General features: G+C 44.0%; 1 protein-coding gene across 9 annotated transcripts in view; it reads right to left on the reverse strand.

The window, feature by feature from the left end:
• The window catches only part of Elf2 (E74 like ETS transcription factor 2), a 110,941-nt gene that overhangs the window by 52,000 nt on the left and 37,027 nt on the right, over positions 1–21,914 (reverse strand). For 8 of the 9 annotated variants that reach the window (XM_045131002.1, XM_045130998.1, XM_045130997.1 and 5 more), the window contains one exon: positions 10,260–10,425. In XM_045131002.1, the coding sequence (XP_044986937.1) occupies positions 10,260–10,425 (166 nt within the window). Of the gene's footprint in view, positions 1–10,259; positions 10,426–21,914 lie in introns of those variants that run through there. The other variant, XM_045131006.1, reaches the window with a different exon arrangement.

A 21,914-nucleotide genomic window follows, 5' to 3' on the forward strand; every position in this document is an offset into this window, starting at 1 on the left:
AGAGCTGGGCATGGTGGCAGACGCCTTTAATCCCAGCACTCAGGAGGCACAGGTAGGAGGATCGCTGTGAGCTCAAGGCCACCCTGAGACTACATAGTGAGTTCCAGGTAGGCCTGGGCTACAATGAGACCCTACCTCAGAAAGAAAAGAAGACAAAATAATGTTATAAATGGCTGTCCTCTCTGTCCCAGAACTATCAACTGTTTGTTTTCGCCGCTGTTGTTTTGCAGTGCTAGGGACTGGATCCAGGCCCTCTCACATGCAGACCAACCATCACTGCTTAACCACGTGCCTAGCTCTTGGTTCCTTTAGTCAGCATCTCGTTGTGTCAGGCAACGTCAGCCTTGGAGCTCGGTGACCTTGAACTGGAGATCTCTGATCACACCTCCTAAGTGTAGGAATCACAGGTGTACCCCACCATGCCAAACATTTTCTCAATTATTCAAGGGGAAGTTTCCTCTCTCAGAAATAACATGAAAACAGTAACTTGAGATGATCTCTAGTTTCTATCATCACTCCATCTCTCCAGACTAGTATAACTTCAGTGTGTGTTCTTAAAACTGGTTCTTGGGCTGGAGATATGGCTTAGCGGTTAAGCGCTTGCCTGTGAAGCCTAAGGGCCCCAGTTCAATGCTCGGTTCCCCAGGTCCCACGTGAGCCAGATGCACAAGGGGGCGCACGCGTCTGGAGTTCGTTTGCAGAGGCTGGAAGCCCTGGAGTGCCCATTCTCTCTCTCTCCCTCTATCTGTCTTTCTCTCTGTGTCTGTCGCTCTCAAATAAATAAATATATAAATAAATTTTAAAAAATTGGTTCTTTAAAATTTTAAAAAATTGGTTCCATGTGCAAGCATTTACACGTGTAACTTTGTGCTTATTTGTGTAGCTGCTTTATTCTTTTACATGCTTTATGTAGTAAATGTCATTATACTGTATATGGCATTCTAAAATATACTTTCTCTGGGCTGAGGAGATGGCTTATCAGTTAAGGCACTTGTCCGTAAAGCCAAGAAACCTGGGCTCAATTCCCCAGTACCCATGTAAAGCTAGATGAACAAAGTGGCACATGCATCTGGAGTTCGTTTGCAAGGTCTAGAGGCCCTGGCACATCCATTCTCTCCCCACCCTATTTCTCTGTTAATAAACAAATGTGGGGCAGGCCTTCGATTCCAGCACTCCAGAGGCAGAGGCAGAGGTAGGAGGATTAGTATGAGTTCGAGGGCACCCTGAAACTACATAGTGAATTCCAGGTCAGCTCAGCCTGGGCTAAAGTGAACCCTACCTTGAAAAACCAAAAGAAAAATAATAATAATAATAATAAAATATATATATACTTTCTTCATTGAAGATCTACACTCAGCCAGATGTGGTAGCACACCCAAAAAAACTCATGTATATATACACATTCAGTCCATGTTAGTTTAGTGTAATTAAATACAGCTGTGTTTTATAAATTCTACAAAGCAATTCAAGGCATAAATGTACCCCATTTTATTCATCAAACTTTCTCCTGGTAGGTAAAGTTCTTTCTTCCCTTATTTCCTCCCCCTCCCTTTCTTCCTTATACATGCTAGGAAAGTGTTCTACTAATGAGCTATATCCAGGACTTCCTCCCACCATACCCCCTTGTTTTAAGACAGGCCTTTTTTATTTTTAAATATTTTTATTTATTTGCAAGCAGCAAGAGAGAGAACAGGCGCTCCAGGGCCTCTTGCCACTGCAAGTGAACTCCAGATGCCTGCACTACTTTGTACATTTGGCTTTATGTGGGTACTGGGAAATCAAACCTGGACCAGCAGGGTTTACAAGTAAGCACCTTTAACTACTGACCCATTTATTTATTTTTGCCTTTTTATTTTATTAGAATGAGAAAGAATGGGTGCACGAGAGCCTTCAGCCACTGCAAGTGAACCTCAGATGAATGTGCCACCTTGTGCATCTGGTTTACATGGGTCCTGGGGAATCGAACTTGGATCCTTTGGCTTTGCAGGCAAGTGCCTTAAGTACCAAGCCATCTCTCCAGCCCTTTTTTTTTTTTTTTTTTTTTTTTCCTGATTTTCTGAGGTAGGGGCTCGCTCTAGCCCAGGCTGAACTGGAATTTACTCTGTAGTGTTAGGGTGGCCTCAAACTCACAGCAATCCTCCTACCTCCACCTCCTGAGTGTTGAGATGAAAAGCATGAGCCACCACACCGGACCCAGCCAGCACTTTAAAAAAAAAAATTATTTCCTTATTTATTTGACAAGAGAAGGAGGGAATGAGAGAGAGAATTGGCACACCAGGGCCTCCAGCCACTGCAAACAAACTCCAGACGCATGCATCCCCTTGTGCATCTGGCTAACATGGGCCCTGGGGAATGGAACCTGGGTCATCTGGCTTTGCAGGCAAACGCCTTAACCACTAAGCTATCCCTCCAGCCCTAGCATTTTTTTATAAATATAAGAGGAAAGCAAAGCCAGATGTGGTGTCACTTGCCTACAGCACGAGTCTGAGTTCGTTTGCAGTGGATGGAAGCCCTGGGGTGCCCATTTTCTCTGCCTCTGCCTCTGCCTCTTTATCTCTCTGTCTCTCTCAAATAAATAAATAAATAAATAAATACAGTATGTGCAGACAGACAGACACACACACACATCCCAAAGTATAGTGGTTCACTCCTGTAATATCAGCACTCAGGAGATGGTCAGGAGTTCAAGGTTGTCCTCAATTACATAGTAAGTTTGAGGCTGACCTAAGCTACATAAGATTTAGGAGGCAGAGGTCGGAGGATCACCATGAGTTTGAGACTACAGAATGAATTACAGGTCAGCCTGAACTAGAGCAAGACTGTGGTGGTTTGATTCAGGTGTCCACCATAAACCTAGGTGTTCTGAATGCTAGGTTCCCAGCTGATGGATATTTGGGAATTAAGGCCTGCTGGAGAGAGTGTATTGTTGGGGGCGGGCTTATGGGCTTTATAGCCAGTTTCCCCATGCCAGTGTTTGGCACACCCTCCTGTTGCTGTGGTCCATCTTATGTTGGCCAGGGGGTGATGTCCACCTTCTGCTCATGCCATCGTTTTCCCCTGCCATCGTGGAGCTTCCCCTCAAGCCTGTAAGCCAAACTAAATCTCTTTTTCCCAGAAGCTGCTCTTGGTTGGCTGATTTCTACCAGCAATGCGAACCAGACTGCAACAAAGACCCTACCTTGAAGAAAAAAAAAAAGTAATTTTTCTATTTTCTTAATTATTGCACTAGTCTTTCCATAAAATATACCTATAAAAAGAATTCCCAGGCTGTTTTAAAAAAAAAAAAGGTCATTTTTAATTTTCTGTCAGTTCTAACAATATTTTGTGAACTACTTTTTTTTTTTTTTTTTTTTCTTTTTTGAGAGGCAGTGTCTCATACCGGGCACAGGTTAACCTGGAAATCACTATGTAGTCTCAAACTGTTTTCTAACTCACAGCAATCCTCCTACCCTGGCCTCCAGAGTACAGGAATTATACAGTGCAGGTATGCACCACCACACCTGGCTCACTCGCTCTTTCTTTCTTTCTTTCTTTCTTTGTTTTGTTTTGAAGACAAAGTCTCTCACTGTAACCCCAGTGGCCCCCAACCTCTATCATCCTCCTCAGCCTCCTGAGGCTGGGCTCAGACGTGTGCATTACCACAACCAGCCTGGAAGCTATGCCCTCTCTTTCTATATTTTGGTGGCTTAAAATACCTAACTTCTCCAAAACATGCTTCACACACCCTTACTTTATTCACACTGCTTTACTTAAGGCCATCACAATCCGGTCCTACTGTACCTGTCCAGTCTCACCTCTCAGCCACTGCGTGCTGCAGACTCAGAGATACCAACTGAGACTGCTGGTCCTCTGAATCAGTGCATGCCACTTCCTTGGATTCAACCACCCATGCAGTAAAATTATTTGGGAGGAAAGTGCATTGATACTGAACATGGACAATGCTTTTTCCCTGAACAATACAGAGTAACAAGTATTTACAAAACACTAATGTTGTGCTAGTAACCTAGAGAATGTGCATAGGTTATAATGGAAACACCACACTATACCATTCATGTAAGAGGTTGGAAATGTCTAATTTTTTTTTTTTAGATGGGGTTTCATCCAGATGTATCATCCAGGCCAGTGTTAACCTCATAATCTTCCCACCTCAGACTCCCAAATATTGAGATTACAGCTTCATCCACAGACACTGGTATGGAGGGAGGAGCCCTGGAGGCACTCCACTGAAGGTGCCAAGTGTGGCGGTGCACGCCTGACGCCCTAGCCTTGGGAGGTGGAGACAGGGGCATCAGGAATTCAAGTTCCTCTAAAGCTATATAGTGAGGTTGAGGCCAGCCCAAGCTACATGAGACCCTGTTTGTGAAAGAAAAACAACAAGGGTAATTTTCATTGGCTACTTTATCCTAAAACAGCAGCCAGGAATATGTTAAATACCACCAGGTGGCACCAAACTACAGCCAGACTTTGAATTAATTTAGGTAACTCTAGACTGAATTCTAGAACCTAATACACACACACACACACACATATTCTTTTTTTGGGGGGGGGTTAGATGGGGGTGGTCAAAGTAGTGTCTCAGTCTAGCCCAGGCTGATCTGGAATTCACTATGTAGTCTCAGGGTCCCTCCTATCTCTGCTCCCAAGTGTTAGGATTAAAGGCATGAGCCACCAAACCCAGCAAAGATACAAATTCTACCCCAACAATCTATATTTCAGTAAGACCTTCACATAGTTCTAATGGTTTTGCAAGTTTGAAAAACCAGTGGCTATTAAAATTTTTTTGTCCCTGGGATTAATACCTTGCATCACCATGCCCAGCCTAGTTTATGTTGTTGGTGTTGGTGTTGTTATTTGTTTTTGTCTTTGGTTTTTCAGGGTAGGGTCTCACTCTAGCCCAGGCTGACCTAGAACTCACCATGTAGTCTCAAGGTGGCCTCAACTCACAGCAATCCTCCTATCTCTGCCTCCCGAGTGCTGGGATTAAAGACATGCACCACCATAACTGGCTCTATTTCTCTAATATTTTATTTTTATGTACTTATTAGAGAGAGAGAATGAATGGGCACGGCAGGGACTACAGCCAATGCAAATGAACTCCAGAAACATGAGCCACCTTGTGCATCTGGCTTTCATGGGTTCTGGGCAATCAAACCTTAACTGCTAAGCTATCTCTCCAGCTCCACTACCACACTTTCAAAGACTATTTATTTATAGGGCTGGAGAGATGGCTTAGTGAGTGGTCAAGTTGCCTGCCCGCAAAGCCTAAGGACCCAGGTTCAATGCCCCACTACTCATGTAAGCTAGATACACAAGGTGGCACACACATCTGGAGTTCATTTGCAGTAGCTGGAAGCTCTAGTGCCTCCATTCTCTCTCTCCCTCCCTCCCTCCCTCCCTCCTTCCCTCCCTCCTTCCCTTTCTCTCTCTCTCAAATAAATAAATAAGTTAATTTTTTTAAGCGTGATAATGTAAGAACTAACCTTAATAACACTGAACTATTAGGGGTTTTCATCTAACAAGTAGATTGTAACTGCTTGTGTCACAAAAAAAGGGCATGCCAGATGCACCAATTCACTTCATTGCTATACCATTTTACTATCTGCCGTGTACTATCCCATAGTGCCACGTTGTAAACTTCAGACACAGGCATATATTTTTAAAACATTGTAGATAATTCATACTTAGCCTTCTCAGTCTGGGTTAACAAAAACTGAAATAGATAACTGCTGTGCAATAAAATTAAAAGTTAAGTAGTGTTTTAAAACTGTCTACAGCCAGGCGTGATGTGTGTATGCCTTTAATCCCAGGACTTGTCAGCCTGGGCTAGAGTGAGACCCTACCTCAAAAAACAAACAAGCAGGATGGAGAGATGGCTTAGCGGTTAAGGTGTTTGCCTGCAAAGCCAAAGAATCCCAGTCCGATTCTCCAGGGCCCATGTAAGCTAGATGTATCTGGAGTTCATCTGCAGTGGCTGGAGACCCTGGCACACCCATTCTCTCTCTCCCCCTCTCCCTCAAATAAATAAAAAAATATATTTAAAAAAACCTGTCTCTAGTACAAAAGAATGCTACTCTATCTAAAACCCTTGAGCTACAGTTAGATATTCATTAAAAGTATACAAATAGCACTTAAAGTTATCCCTTTGCATTTCTGCTTTATTAACTGGTAAACCAATTCTTTGCTTTTGGCTGTTTTCTCCTTTATATAATTAGTAACTTCTAAGGTATATATAGTTATGCACTAAAACATTGTGAGCAGTGTTAAAGCACTCTTAAAGGACTATTTCAAAATGGCAGCAGAAAAGGCAGAAGCTTCATTTTGTTTTCTATTTAGATCACAAAATGCCACTAAAAGTAGAATGAAACTATTAATGTAAAAGGAAGGTACAGGCCTATAATTCCAGCACTCAGGAAGCTAAAATAGGAGTTTAGTAAAGTAGTGAGTTTAAGGCCAATATGAGCTAAACAAAGGAAGAAAAAAAAGCAAAATTAATTAAATGTGCCATATCAAAATTTGTTATAACCTTCTAACTTTCCGTAATCTAATATTTAATGGTTACTGTGAACACTTTCAAATAATATTGTAAGGCTGGACAGATGGCTCAGTGTTTAAAGGCCCTTTCTTGCAAAGTCTGATGGCCTGGGTTCAAGTCCCCAGTACCCATGTAACTCCAGATGCACAATCTGTATGCAGTGGCAAAAGATCCCAGTGCATGCTCTCTCTCCCTCCTTCTACCTCTCACAAATAAATATATCAAATTTTAAAAATACACCAGGGGAGCTTGAGAGATAGATGAGTTAAGGGTTAAGGCGCTTGCCTGCGAAGCCCAAAAACTCATGTTCAAATCTCCAGGTCTCATGTAGCTAAACACAGTGACGCAAGCACACATGCGCCATAAGGAAGTGCATGTGTCTGGAGTTTGCAGCTGCTGAAGGCCGCGGCACACCCACTCTCACTCTCAAAAAAAAAAAAAAGCAGGAGCTTGAGAGATGGCTTTGCAGCTTTTTATTCTTCCTATTTGTCAAATAGAAGCATTTATAAGGCTAACTTAACTGCTAGGATGTAGAATTTAGCATCTTCCCCATAAGTAAATCTCTCCAATACATCTCCCCCATCAGGTCTTGATTTCTCACTTGCTTCAGATGAGAATTAGTCCCAGTGGGTCTCTCCCTCACTTTCTGCTGGTCCACAGCTTCCCTTTGCCCCTCCTTGAGCCTGCTCCCCCTTCCTCAGCCTGCTCCCGTCTTCCAGGAGCAGATGCACTGCTGCATCAATGGGGTTCCCATGGCTGCAGGCTGAGCTTGGCCAATGAAGCGTCTGGCCAGGGTCACAGAGAGGGAGGAGGAAAGACTCGGACGCCATGGCTCACTACCTACCCATTCCCCTAACCAGGTACACCCTTGCATGAATGTCCCAGGCCCTTCCCTCCTGCCCAGGAGCCCCTTTCCTAGTTGTCGCTTCTGTATTCAGGTCGTCCTTCCTTCCCTTCCTCCGCCCTTGACCCTAGGACAGAAGCAGAGGTTATGCCAGCTCTGGAGCACTGGCCCTTGTCTGTGCTCACTCATGTGTGCCCTTCAGTACAGCATCCCAAAACCTAACCCAATTTGAGTGTGCCATCTCTGTTGTGATGAGACCTTGGCTGTTCCTTTACACCTCTTTAAGTACTAAATACTCATTAGGTGCTTCCAACCCAGAATCAACATATTACCAAATTAATCTGTTACCCAAAACAGTCTTGACTTCCTCAATTTATGGTATAGTAGTTCTCATAACTACACCTCCTTCCTTGTCTGTTACGCCCAGCCCTGCCAGCTTACATAGTAGGTTATTTATATAGGCCTCTTCAGTTCCTATTCCTTCCTTAATTTAATACTTCTCGAATCTGCCCTTAACTCATATCAGCTAATTATCCTGCCTCGTCATTCCCCTGCAAAGTTCTTTGAAGATTTTTATTTCATTTTATCTAATTTTCTTTCTATATTATCTTACCTATTTATTTGCAGTACTGGGGATCGAGCTTAGGGCCTCTGGCATGCTAGGCAAGCACCTCACTACTGAGCCATATCCTTAGCAATTCACTCTACATAGTGCTTCATGCTTGAAATCTCTAAGCCTTTCTGGTTCTTTTATGCTTAAGTACTTTTTAAAAATATTTTTATATATTTATTTGAGAGAGGCAGAGAGAGAGAATGGACATGCCAGAGCCTTCAGCCACTGCAAACAAACTCCAAATGCATCTGCATCTGGGGCATCAAACCTGGGTCCTTTGGCTTTGCGTGCAAGTGCCTTAACAGCTAAGTCATCTCTCCAGCCCTTAAACACTAACTCTTAAGAGTAAACATAATTTGTATCATTACATATCAACATAAGATCTGTTTCTCGGCCGGGCGTGGCAGCGCACACCCGGGAGGCAGGGGCAGGAGGCTGCTGAGCTCCAGGCCACCCTGAGCCTACACAGTGCATTCCAGGTCAGCCTGGCTAGACTGAGACCCCACCTCAAAAAACAACAACAAAATTACATTCCATAAGTGGACTACATTCACTTCTTATTCAGAATTGTTTTTACCTGAGTATCAATTCAAGTTAGTATTAATTTATAATTAAGTTAATTTATTTTATACACACACACACACACACACACACACATATTTGAGAGAATCAGAGAGTAAAAGGAACGCCAGGGCCTCTGGCCACTGAAACGAACTCCACATACACATGCCACCTTGTGCACCTGCCTTACATGGGTCCTGGGGAATCAAACCTGGGTCCTTTGGCTTTGCAGGCAAACGCCTTAACCACTAAGCCATCTCTCCAGACCTTAATATATAATTAATTAAGCATTTACCATCAATTATATAAATAATAACATCTTGTCAACTTACTCTGGAATTTTTGTTTTGTTTTTCAAGGTAGGGTCTCACTCTAGCTCAGGCTGACCTAGAATTCACTATGTAGTCACAGGCTGGCATCCAGCTCACAGTGATCCTCCTACCTCTGCCTCCCCAGTGGTGGGGTTAAAGGTGAACGCCACCACACCTGGCCTGTACTTCATTTTTTAGTGTCTTAAACTTGCTACCAAAATCTTTATTTATTTATCTATTTTTATCAAAGTATTTTCCAGAAAGTTCAAACAAGTTCTACTTGTTCTTCATCCAACTAAAGCTTTCACTCTTCTCCTTGTGCAGTTATGGTTTCAGTGGACTACACTTGTAATTAAAAACACTTGCAGCACATTCTCAAAAATGTCATCATCTGTGACACTTTTAGCTGCTCATTTTCCTCAAGATGAAAACTCATCTCAGAGCCTACACAGCTCCCCTGAGCCCCAGATGACAGCCGGGGAGTCTACAGGGTACATGGTTCCATTTTGATCAGAAGAGCTGACCTACACCTCACCTCACCTCAGCTTCTCTGGCAAAGACGTCCTGACTGCTCTGAAGAGCAAGGAGCCTTGGACCTTTTCCTCTCTGAAAGCAACAAAAAACTGAAACTGGAGGAAGAATAAGGAAGCTAGAAGCCACCAGTCCTAGAGGGTGTCACAGTGCCTCACAGGGGCCCAGAAACACTAAGCACAAAACTTACTTGGATTTGCTACAAGATAAAAATGTATCTAAGTATTTTCACTAGGATTGTAAACCAGTTGCAAGGGTTCTTTTTCAATATTATTAGCTTAAGATAAATGAGTATATTATTACATAAGCCACTACAATACTTTAAGGAAAGTATTGTCTTTATAGCAAAGCAAAGAGAACTTTTCTAAGAACTATACATACTAATCCCCAACTAAATACATGGCCAGCTCCCTACAGACAGATGCAGACCGCAGGAGTTCTGAGAAGATGAGAGGTGTGGACCGGCGAGGCACTGCCAAGATGCTTTGGACTGAAGGAAGAGCAGGGAGGCTGCTCCGGCAGTGCCGACGTGAGGAAAGAACATCTTCACCCGTTACAGAATGAGAACGCCCGTGGTTTTTTGAATATATCACTCTCATATCCAATGAATATCTACAGTACCAAGAAATTATTATGAAGCTGTAATGTTGCCTATAGGGTCCATGACATGAGATCCTGTTATACTGCAAAGAATTATAATGGAGAATTCTACTATCTACACAAACTCCCTTAGACAAGGGTATTCCACTTGTGTCTAAGCTATCCTAAAGAGCGTCAGTACGAGGTCCTTCAGAATAGGACTCGTGACGATACACTACTGACACCTGGAAATGAGCCACACAGCACGCCCACCGGTGACACGCCTACCTGGCTCCACACACTCGGTCTCCACTTCCTGCTCTTCGGCCACATCTTGCATCAGGAACGTCTCGTCATCGTAAACCAGAACCTGCGCGGCGTAGCCCTGCTCTACGCGGGCGCTGGGCACCGGCTCCACGATCACTGCCGGGTATTCAGAAACCCTTCCACTTTCCTGCAAGAGCAGATTGAAAATCCCATCAGCCTTTTCATTCACAGACTCTGGGTTCACTTACAAGACCTTGCGTTCAGACAGCCCCAAGCAGTCTGCACAAGTATACACAACAGGCTTCACATGTTCTATAAGTGAATGCAAAAATAAAACACGAAATGGAAAAAGCTAACTTCAAGCTGGGTGTGATGGCACACACCTTTAATCCCAGCACCTGGGAGGCAGAGGTAGGAGGATCACCGTGAGTTCAAGGCCACCCTTGAAGTTAAACACAATTTGTATCATATCTATAGATATTTTTAAATATCAACATAAAAACTGTTTTTCAGCATGGTAGTCCACACCTTTAATCCCAGCACCCGGGAGGCAGAGGTAGAAGATTGCTGAGTTCCAGGCCACCCTAAGACTACAAAGTGAATTCCATGTCAGTCTGAGCTAGAGTGAGACCCTATCTCAAATAACCAAAAAAACAAAACAAGCTATTCAATAGAAATTTGCTTTGATAAATGGAACATTCTGCTCTATAGTGGCAGCCCTCCTAAAATAACACAAGTAACTTCAAGGATCATAGGATACTTTGTTAAGGGTAAAATTTTATCTTGGACACTTATCTGATTGTTTACATTGAAGTGACCAAAAATATACACTCTGGTTCTTTGCTGGTAAACAAGCAAAGAACAGTGGAGAAGCCAGGGAACCAGCACCAGTGGCTTCCGTTAAAGGAGGAACAGCAGGTGGTAAGGAAAGCGGGTGCTAAGACAAAGCAGAGGCCACGGTCCTGTCAGTTAGAAAAGCCTCCCTTCCGATGTGGCAGCCCTCCTCCACGGGCTGCTTAAGCAAAAGGAAAACAGGCAAAGCTGAGTCTTTGAGGTATAATCGCAGCATTTGCTAGCACTGTGCTGTGTCCAGAAGTTCCTGCCAGCCTTTTAGTGCCCTGCTCTCATGAGAAGAGAGCCAAGTATTACTAGACATCCAAGGAAAGGCACCTGATACATACATGTTTCTACTCTTAGAAGAGACATTATATACACAAAACAAGAAACAAATACAATTTAATAAATATTTTAAAAGCAAAACACAACACCGTTCTTAGTTATTAAAAACACAATAAGTAAGCCGGGTGTGGTGGCGCATGCCTTTAATCCCAGCACTTGGGAGGCAGAGGTAGGAGGATCACCATGAGTTCGAGGCCACCCTGAGACTACATAGTGAATTCCAGGTGAGCCTGGGCTAGAGTGAGACCCTACCTCGAAAAACCAAAAAAAAAAGAAAAAAACAGAATAAGTAAGCCGGGTGTGGTGGCGCACGCCTTTAATCCCAGCACTCAGAGGAGGCAGAGGTAGAAGGATCATCATGAGTTCAAGGCCACCCTGAGACTACATAATGAATTCCAGGTCAGTCTGGGCTAAAGTGAGACCCTACCTCCAAACAAAACAAAAAAGAAAAAAACATAAGAAGTAAAATGAAGAAATAGTGGAGCTGGAGTTGGGCATGGTGGTGCACACCTTTAATCCCAACACTCCAGGAAGCAGATGAGTCCCAGGCCACCCTGAGACTGAAGAGTGAATTCCAGTTCAGCCTGAGCTAGAGTGAGACCGTATCTCAAAAAACCAAAAGGAAAAGGAAAAGTAAAGGAGGGAGGGAAGGAGGGAGGGAGGGAAGGAGGGAGGGAGGGAAGGAGGGAGGGAGGGAGGGAGGGAGGGAGGGAGGGAGGGAGGGAGGGAGGGAGGGAGGAAGGAAGGAAGGAAGGAAGGAAGGAAGGAAGGAAGGAAGGAAGGAAGGAAGGAAGGAAGGAAGGAAGGAAGGAAGGAAGGAAGGAAGGAAGGAAGGAAGGAAGGAAGGAAGGAAGGAAGGAAGGAAGGAAGGAAAGAGTGGAGCTGGGATGTAGTTCACTAGTTAGGTGTTTGCTGCCAAACATGAACAAAGGTTCAATGCCCGGATGACTGACTGATTGATAGGTAGAAAGAAAGAAAGAAAGAAAGAAAGAAAGAAAGAAAGAAAGAAGGGAGGGAGGGAGGGAGGGAGGGAGGGAGGGAGGGAGGGAGGGAGGGAGGGAGGGAGGGAGGGAGGGAGGGAGGGAGGGAGGGAGGGAGGGAGGGAGGGAGGGAGGGAGGGAGGGAGGGAGGGAGGGAGGGAGGGAGGGAGGGAGGGGGGAAGGAAGGAAGGAGAGGAGAAGGAAGGAAAGATGGATACACAGACTGACTGACTTGGAAGACAAGATTGTAAGCCAGACAGAAAAACAGCAAGAGAGTTTCTGAGGACAAGGACAGGAAGGATATGAGGAGCCCATTTAAGAACTCACCAGGGGCTGGAGAGATGCTTAGCGGTTAAGCGCTTGCCTGTGAAGCCTAAGGACCCCGGTTCGAGGCTCGGTTCCCCAGGTCCCACGTTAGCCAGATGCACAAGGGGGCGCATGCATCTGGAGTTCGTTTGCAGTGGCTGGAAGCCCTGGCGCGCCCATTCTCTCTCTCTCCCTCTATCTGTCTTTCTCTCTGTGTCTGTCGCTCTCAAATAAATAAATAAAAAATGAACAAAAAAAAAATTAAAAAAAAAAAAAAGAACTCACCAGGAGCCCAGCATGGTGCACACCTTTAATCCCAATAGAGGCAGAGGTAGGAGAATCACTGTGAGTTCAAGGCCAGCCTGGGACTACAGAGTGAATTCCAGGTCAGCCTGGGCTACAGTGAGACCTCTACCTTGAGAAATCAAACAAACAAGAAAAAATTACACAGGCACAGCACTGTGACACGTCACACAGTGAGGACAAGCATAGTCTGCTTTTCTTCCCTCACATCTAATACCCAGGATGCTGAGGCAGAAAGACTGCCAGGAGTTTGAGTTTTGAGGTCAGCCTGGGCTGAAGAATGAGATACTGTCTCAAAAAAAACCCAAACACAAAAAAACAATACCGGGTCTAGAGAGATGGCTTAGTGGTTAAGGCTCTTCTTGCCTGTGAAGCCTAAGGACCCATGTCCAGGTCCCACGTAAGCCAGACGCACAGGTGACACCAGTGTACAAAAGGATGCACACGTGCACACGATGATGCAGACGATTCTCCCTCCTCCCATTAAAAAAAAATTTTAAAAAACTAGTGTTAGGGCCGGGGAGGTAGCTCAGTTGATGGTGTAATTGCCTTGAAAACATGAAGACCTTAGTCAAGCCCAGAACCCATATGCTGGCTAGTTGGCCGGTAAGAGGCCCTGTCTCAAAAAAGGGTGGACAGCGCTTAAAGGATACCCAAGGTTACCATATGAACGTGCACATAGATTGGACACACATACACACACACAAAATAAAACAAAAAATGAGACACTTTTTGTTGTTCTGTTTTCATGGGGTACTAGGGATGTGGCCAGCCTTTAAAATCATACCAAGGGCCAGCATGGTGGTGTGCGACTTTATCCCAGCCTGGGCTGGTGTGAGACTCCCTCGAAATAAAGAAGAAAGAGTAAATCATACGAAGGATCAACTATGTGTCCTTTGGGGACCTTACAGTGCTAGGGATGATCAAGCCCACAGTCTTGGCAACACCAGGCCCATGCTGAAGCACTGATGCACATCTAACCAAGATGCACCTGTGTCCCCAAGAACTAACTGGTGGCTGGGAAGCTGACTAACCGGTTAATTATAAGAATTAGCTCACAGGACTGTCCAATGACCCTAGACACTCTTGAAACCTGGTGTGGTGGTTTAAATCCCAAACGTCCTGTCCCCCCGTCCCCTACGCACACCCAGCCAACATGCCTCCGGGTTCACTAACCCAACCCACTGCATGTTCGGAGCTAGCTCGCTCTTGCTGCTGACCATGTATGAAGAGGCAACTCTCCAGCTGCCTGTCTGCCTGCTCTTCTCCATCATGAAGCTTCCCTTCAAAACCATAAGCCTCAAATAATAAGCCTTCCTTTCGAAGCTGCTTGTGGTCGAGTGCTTTGCCTCAGCAACGAGAAGGGAACCACTACAGCCAGTAAACACGGCTCAAGACTGACGACCCGGCTCCTTCTCCTGGATTCCTGTTTTGAGACTGATCCGTCCCGAAGGCAGCATGAAACACTATCCCTGTTCACAAAATGAACAAAGGACATATGCCTGTCATCCCTGCCACTCGGGAGGCTGTGACGCACAGATTGCCAGGTTTGAGGCCAGTCTGTGCAATAGATTTAGAGTCTCAGGAAAGAATTTTTAAGAAAGGATCATTTTTTCAGTTCATGGTTTGTTAAAGGCACCAATTTAAGCCCTGTGAACTCAGCACTGATTTTTTTTCTTTCTTTTTGGTTTTACGAGGTAGGGTCTCACTCTGGCTCAGGCTGACCTAGAATTAACTATGTAGCCTCAGGGTGGCCTCGAACTCATGGAGATCCTCCTACCTCTGCCTCCCGAGTAAGGGGATTATAGGCATGGACCACCACACCCAGCTAGTACTGAATTTTGTTGTTATCTGTGTCCCTCTCTCCAGCACTAGCCTGAATACGGGCACCCAACAGGCTGGCTCCTAACAACTCACACAGAGCCATCTTTGTTACATATGGAATGACTGAAGACATGAAAAATCTAGTTTCAATGAAAAGGAATAAAACAAGTCACAAAATGGCCACTCACCCCAGAAAAAACAAATAATAAATAAATAGAAATGCACAATATATTGCCTAGGAATACTCCTACAGATGAGGTTAAGATAATGACACTAGGAGTAAGTGTGCCACCTACAAGAGGGGCACTCAGTAAAATGATAATACTGTGGAATTCACTGTGTAGCCTTAGGGTGGCTTCGAACTCATGATGAACCTATTAACTCTGCTTCCCAAACACTGGGATTAAAGGAATGTGTCACAATGCCCAGCATAAAGTACTAATACTTTCTATTTCTTAACCTAAGTGACAGGCTGTATGTATTATGTGTATTCATTCTGTTACTGGTTTTCTCATTTTTTGTTGTTTGTTTGGATGTATTATTTTGGTTTTGACACAGTCTTGCTATGCAGCTCAGGCTGGCCTGGAATGCATGATCAGCCTGCCTCATTCTTCTAAACTGTGCTTTTGATTATTTTTTTTTGGGGGGGGGGCGTATGTGTGAGTACATGGTTGTGTGTCCAGATCTACGTGCATGCATGCAGAGGCCAGAGATCAGTGCCAGGTGTCCTCAATTACTATCAGCCTATTTTTTAAATTTTATTTATTTGAGAGAGGGAAAGAGGCAGAAAGAGAGAGGGAGCGAGAGAGAGAAAAAAATGGGTGCACCAGGCCTCCAGCCACTGCAGATGAACTCCAGATGCGTGCGCCCCTTGCGCTTACGTGGGTCCTGGGGAATCAAACTGAGGTCCTCTGGCTTTGCAGGCAAGTGCCTTAACCACTAAGGCATCTCTCCAGCCCACTATCAGCCTATTTTTGAGACAAGGTCTCTCACTGAACCTGGGGCTCACTGATTCAGCTAGACTAGCTGGGCAGAGAGCCCCAGGGTCCTCCAGTGTCTACCTCCCTGGTGACTGAACTATGGGGAATGTCGCGCCACCCAGCATTTCCACAGGCAATGGGCATCTGAACTCAGGTCCTCATTTTTGCATAGCAAGCACTTTACTAACTCAACTATCTCCCTAGGCCCTTCTTTCTATTACTCTTAAAATATCCATGTGTGTTATACGCTCTGCATTTGGTATAAAAACATTCCACTAAAAATTAAAATTGTGGGGCTGGAGAGATGACTTAGCAGTTAAGGCACTTGCCTGCAAAACCTAAGGACCCAAGTTCGATGCTCCAGTACCCACGTAAACCAGATGCACAAGACGGTAAATGCATCTGGAGTTTGTTTGCAGTGGCTAGAGGCCCTAGTGCCCCCACCTCTCTCTCAAATAAATAAAAATTAAATGTTAAAAAAAAAACTTAAAATTGCAATAAAGATAATGTAAGTTGAAAGAAAGAAAAAGAAAGAGAGAAAGAGAGAAAGAGAAAGGAAGGAAGGAAGGGAGGGAGGGAAGGAGGAAGGGAGGAAGATTGAAAGAAAGAACGGACACTAAGGATATCCTATTCTAAGGCAAAGGATGTCGTCTAGGATTTTAACATCAAAAACAAAAGCTGTTGTCCTACAAAGTGGACATCGCAACAACTGAGTCCTCTGTACCTGACAGCCACAACCACAGCCTACAGCAGACAATGACAAGGGAGGGTAAGTCAGTGAACACGGATGAAAAAGTACTTCAGGAAAAGTTCAAAAAGTACTTGAACTCATGATGAGCCAAGCACCACTTGTTATTCGGAATCCAGGAGACATAAACTACTTCCTTCCTCTGCAGTTGCACAATATTTTTTTCAGAGAAGGGTCTTGCTCTGTTGCCCGGCTGATCTTAACACACCCAGACTTGAGCAATCCTCCTGCCTTCTGAGTCAGGGGCGGCTGCCAGTGTATGATGCCACTGTGCCAGGCTTCACAGGTTTTTGTTTTGTTTTGCTTTTTTGTTCTTTGTTTGTTTTTTTTTGTTGTTGTTGTTGTTGTTGTTTGTTTTACAAGGTAGGATCTCACTCCAGCCCAAGCTGACCTGGAATTCACTATGGAGTTTCAGGGTGGCCTCGAACTCACGGCAATACTCCTACCTCTGCCTCCTGGGTGCTGGGATTAAAGGCATGCACCATCACACCCGGCTCGAGTCTTCATAGTATTTTAATAGCAAATTCAGCATCATATTGTTTTATTTTGTGAACTCCCCATTCCACCCTAGATATAGGAAAAAAATGTTCACAAACTCCAGATACATGCACCACTTTGAACATCTGGCTTTACATGAGTACTGTCAAGTCAAACCCAGGCTGTCAGGATAAGCAAGCAAGTGCCTTAACTGCTAAGCCATCTCTTCAGACCCTAGTTTTAACTTTCTCCTTATGTGTTGTTTTTTGGATGCTTTTGTTTCTGCTTATTTATCTGCAAGCAGAGAGAGCGAGAACATGTCAGGGACTCCTTCCCCTGCAAACAAACTCCAGACGCATGTACCACTTTGTGCATCTAGCTTTGCCTGAGTTACTGGGGAATCAAGATTGGAACTAGAGAGATGGGTCAGTGGTGAAGGCACTTGCCTACAAAGCCTGAAAGACTGGATTTGACTTCCCAGTACCCATGTAAAACCTCAGATGCACAAACTAGTGTGTACGTCTGTAGTTTGTTTGCAGGGGATGGAACCCCCTGGAGTACCCATCCTCTCTCCCTCCCTCTCTCTCACTTTTTCTTTATGCTTGCAAATAAATATACTTTTAAAAAAACTCAGCGAACACCATCTACACAGAAGGAAAGAGTGAGCTCTTTGCTAGAGAGGGGAATGGGGTTAATTCAAACTCACAACCCTCAGGAGACAACTTGATCAGCACCTTGATTTCAAAATTCTAGAACTGTAAGACAGCAATTCCCATATTGGCTCCTTCGAGTTGGCTGGCTGCTGGCCTTGTTTCCATGACTTTGGCTCCTGCCATGGCGTATCCTCTACATGTGCCCAAACTCTTTACCCAATTCTAGGGAATCTTCACTAATTACAGGGAATTTCTGTACTCAAGTTGTTTACCTAATATAACTATTAATCACATTATATTTATATATCCAACTCCTTGGCTAGATCAGTGCAATATTAGAAAGCAGAAGTGTTGGAGTTGGAGAGATGGCTTGGCGGTTAAGGTGTCTGCCTGCAAAGCCAAAGGACCCAGGTTCAATTCCCCAGGATCCATGTAAGCCAGATACACAAGGTGGCATATGCGTATGTAGTCAGTCTGCAGTGGCTAGAGGCCCTGGTGTGCCCATTCTCCCTCCCTCTCTCTTTGCCCCTTTCTCTCTCTCTCAAATAAATAAAAAAAAAAATTAAAAAGAAAGCAGTTTTATCTCAGCTGATCTTTAAGTACTCCTCCCTCAACAATATCCACTCACATAAAGCAGTATCTATGTATTTGTAGCTTAATTTAAAGAATTAAACACAGGGCAAATTCTGACATTAGCACTTATTCAAAGATTTGACAAAGGTTGATATGTAACAGCAAATAACTTCAGGAGCTTTTCCACTACCAGATGACAGACAATGGAGCCACTACATGCAGAAAGGCTGAGAAGTGCTAACTCATATTATACAGAGGAGCCATCTGTTTTTGCTGCAGAAAGGAAGAGGGAAGAGTAATAACTAACTTAAGTATTTGGTGACTTTCCTCTGGGATTACAGTGTTCAAGTCAGCAAAATAAGCAAAATGTAAAAGGCATGAAATTAGCCAGGCACGGTGGCACATGCCTTTAATGCCAGCATTCGAGAGGCAGAGGGAGAAGGATAGGTGTGAGTTCGAGGCCGACCTGAGACTACATAGTAAATTCCAGGTCAGCCTGGACTAGAACAAGACCCTACATCTGGGGAAGGGGGAGCAGAGGGGGAGGGGGCCGTAGAAATTGCTCAGTGGTTAGGGTGCATGCCTGCAAAGCCTAAGGACCCAGGTTCAATTCCCCAGTAACCACATAAAGCTAGATACACAAATACACAGATACACATGCATCTAGACTTTGTTTGAAGGCCAAGAGGTCCTGGTGCTCCTATTCCACCCACCCTCTGCTTGCAAATATATATATGCATGTATATATATGTGTGTGTGTATACACATACATACATATATACATACACATACATATATACATACATACATGTACATATGCCTTATCGAACTAAAACATAAACTGCAATCCTAGTACTCAGGAGGCTGAGGCAAGATGATCTGGAGTTTGAAGACAACCTGAGCTGTCTAATGAAATCTAGTCTCAAAAACCCAAAAGAGAAAAGAAACGGAAGCGAGGGGAACAGAAAGAGATATTTATCTTCCTAGTATGCCGAGTTTGTCATTTTTCATAATGTTCTAACAAAGAAAATCAAACTACGAGTCTTATTTTAAAATAACAATTAGAACAATAACAAACTCAAAGTCAACAAGGAGTAATTTGAAAATTCTAAAAAGTAAAACATCTGCAAGCCCAAGGCCAGCCTGAGACTACATAGTGAATTCCAGGTCAGCCTGTACTACAGTGAGACCTACCTCAAAAAACAGTGGTTGGAAACCTGGCACTCCCATATTCACTCTCTCTCCCTCTTTTTCTCTGTCAAATAAATTATCTTGGGGGGGGGGGTTCGAGGTAAGGTCTCACTTTCCAGGCTAACCTGGAATTCAGGAATTCAGTGTTAGTCTCAGGGTGGCCTTGCACGCTCAGTAATCCTTTTACCTCTGCCTCCCAAGTGCTGGGATTAAAGGCGTGTACCACCACTCCTAGCTATTAAAAATAGAATTTTTTAAAAAATCATCGTTATATCTAAATCTTTTTTTTTTTTTTAAGTTTTTCAAGATAGAGTTTGTTCTTGCCCAAGATGACTTGGTATTCATTATAGTCTGAGGCTGGCCTCAAACTCACAAGAATCCTCCTACCTCTGCCTCCCGAGTACTAGAATTAAAGGCATGTGCCACCATGCCCAGTTTTAAATCTTGGTTTGTTTGCTTGCTTGCTTGTTTGTTTGTTTTTTATAAATATCTGTATCTTTATTTGAAAGCACAGAGAGAAAGCCTGAGAGGAGGAAAAAGCAGACAGAGAAAATGGGCATGCCAGGGCCTGTTACTGCTGCAATAAATTCCAGATGCATGTTCCACTTTGTGTATCTGGCTTTATGTGGGTACTGGGGGACTAAACCCAGGCCTTCAGGTTTTGCAAGCAAGTGCCTTAGCCATCTTAGCCATCTCTCCAAACCCCAATCTTGTTTTTAATGAACTTTATCCAGGTATATTTATATAAACAAAATGTGCCCTTTTTATTTTCATAACAGAGGGAGGGAGGGAGGGAGGGAGGGAGGGAGGGAGGGAGGGAAAATGGGACATGCCAGAACCTCTAGCCACTGCAAACAAACTCCAGATGCATATGCCACCATGTGCATCTAGCTTACTTGGGTTCTGAGGAATCAAGCCTGGGTCCTTAGGCCTCAAAGGCAAGCACATTAACTGCTAAGTCATCTTTCTAGCCCCAAAATGTGCTCATGTTAAGTGTACATAGGTTTTCATAGATGTATGAGTCCTTGTAACCAGCAACAAAGTAGAAAAACACATTCCAGAAAATTCCCTTATACTCTCTCAACTGGAAAACTCCCCTTCCTGCACACAGGCCTAGGCAACCATCACTTCTATTCTTCTAGATTTCTAACCTGATAGCTCTACCTCTTCTAAAATTTATTTATTTATTTTTGTTTTGTTTTACGAGGTAGGGTTTCATTGTAGGCCAGGCTAATCTAAAACTCACTATGTAGTCTCAGGGTGGCCTTGAACTCATGGCAATCCTCCTACTTCTGTTAACCAAGTACTGGGATTAAAGGCATGCACCACCATGCCTGGCTAAAATTTTCTTTCTTTCTTTTTTAAGTAGATTTATTTGACAGTAAGAAAGGGGCAGACAGAAAGAGTGAGTATGGGCATGCCAGAGCCTTCTGCCACTGCAAATGAACTCCAGACACACATGCTACTTTGTGCATCTGACTTCCAATGGGTAGTGGAGAATCAAACCAGATAGCTAGGCTTTGAAGACAAGTTCCTTAATCACTGAGCCATCTTTCGAGCTCAAATTTTTCTTTTTGTTCTTTTTGTATTTTGTAAATTTATTTATTTACTAGAGACAGAGAGAGAATGGGTGTGCCAGGGCCTCTAGCCACTACAAATGAACTCCAGATGCATGTGCCATCACGTGCATCTTTGTTATGTGGTACCTGGAACCTACGTCCTTTGGCTTCACAGGCATGCGCCTTAACCGCTAAGCCATCTCTCCAGCCCCCTAATTTCTTTTTTTAATAGGCATTTCCAGACATTAATGGACTTTAAAGTTTAAAGTTTACTTTAAAGTTTTGTGAGAAAACTGAACATCTGCTGGGCTTGGTGGCACACGCCTTTAATGCCAGCACTCGGGAGGCAGAAGTAGGAGGATCGCTGTGAGTTCAAGGACACCCGGAGACTACACAGTGAATTCCAGGTCACCCTAGACTATAGTGAGACTCTACCTCGAAAAACCAAAAATAAATAAATAAATAACTTGGAACATCTTAATTATAAAGGGAAGCTCTGTACCTAGGCAACTGTCTTAAATTCACAGAAATTATCATGCAAAGAAAGAACATGGCCCATAGGTAGAATTTCCTCAAGTATGTCTTCAATTTTCTGACAGGAAAATGATTTGTGGGGGGGCGGGTAAGAGGTTGAGGTAGGGGCTCACTCTAGCTCAGGCTGAACTGGAAGTCACTATGTAGTCTCAGGGTAGCCTCGAACTCAAGCAATCCTCCTACCTGGGCCTCCCAAGTGCTGGGATTAAAGGTATGTGTCACCACACCCAGCATTTCTCATTTTGTTTTTCAGTTACTTTGTCATAGCAGAGAGAAAAGTAATATAAAAAATTGATGGGGGCTGGAGAGATGGCTTAGCGGTTAAGCACTTGCTTGTGAAGCCTAAGGACCCCGGTTCAAGGCTCGATT

Source organism: Jaculus jaculus, chromosome 12 (genome assembly GCF_020740685.1).
Source record: "Jaculus jaculus isolate mJacJac1 chromosome 12, mJacJac1.mat.Y.cur, whole genome shotgun sequence".
In the NCBI taxonomy this organism is placed as follows: Eukaryota; Metazoa; Chordata; class Mammalia; order Rodentia; family Dipodidae; genus Jaculus; species Jaculus jaculus.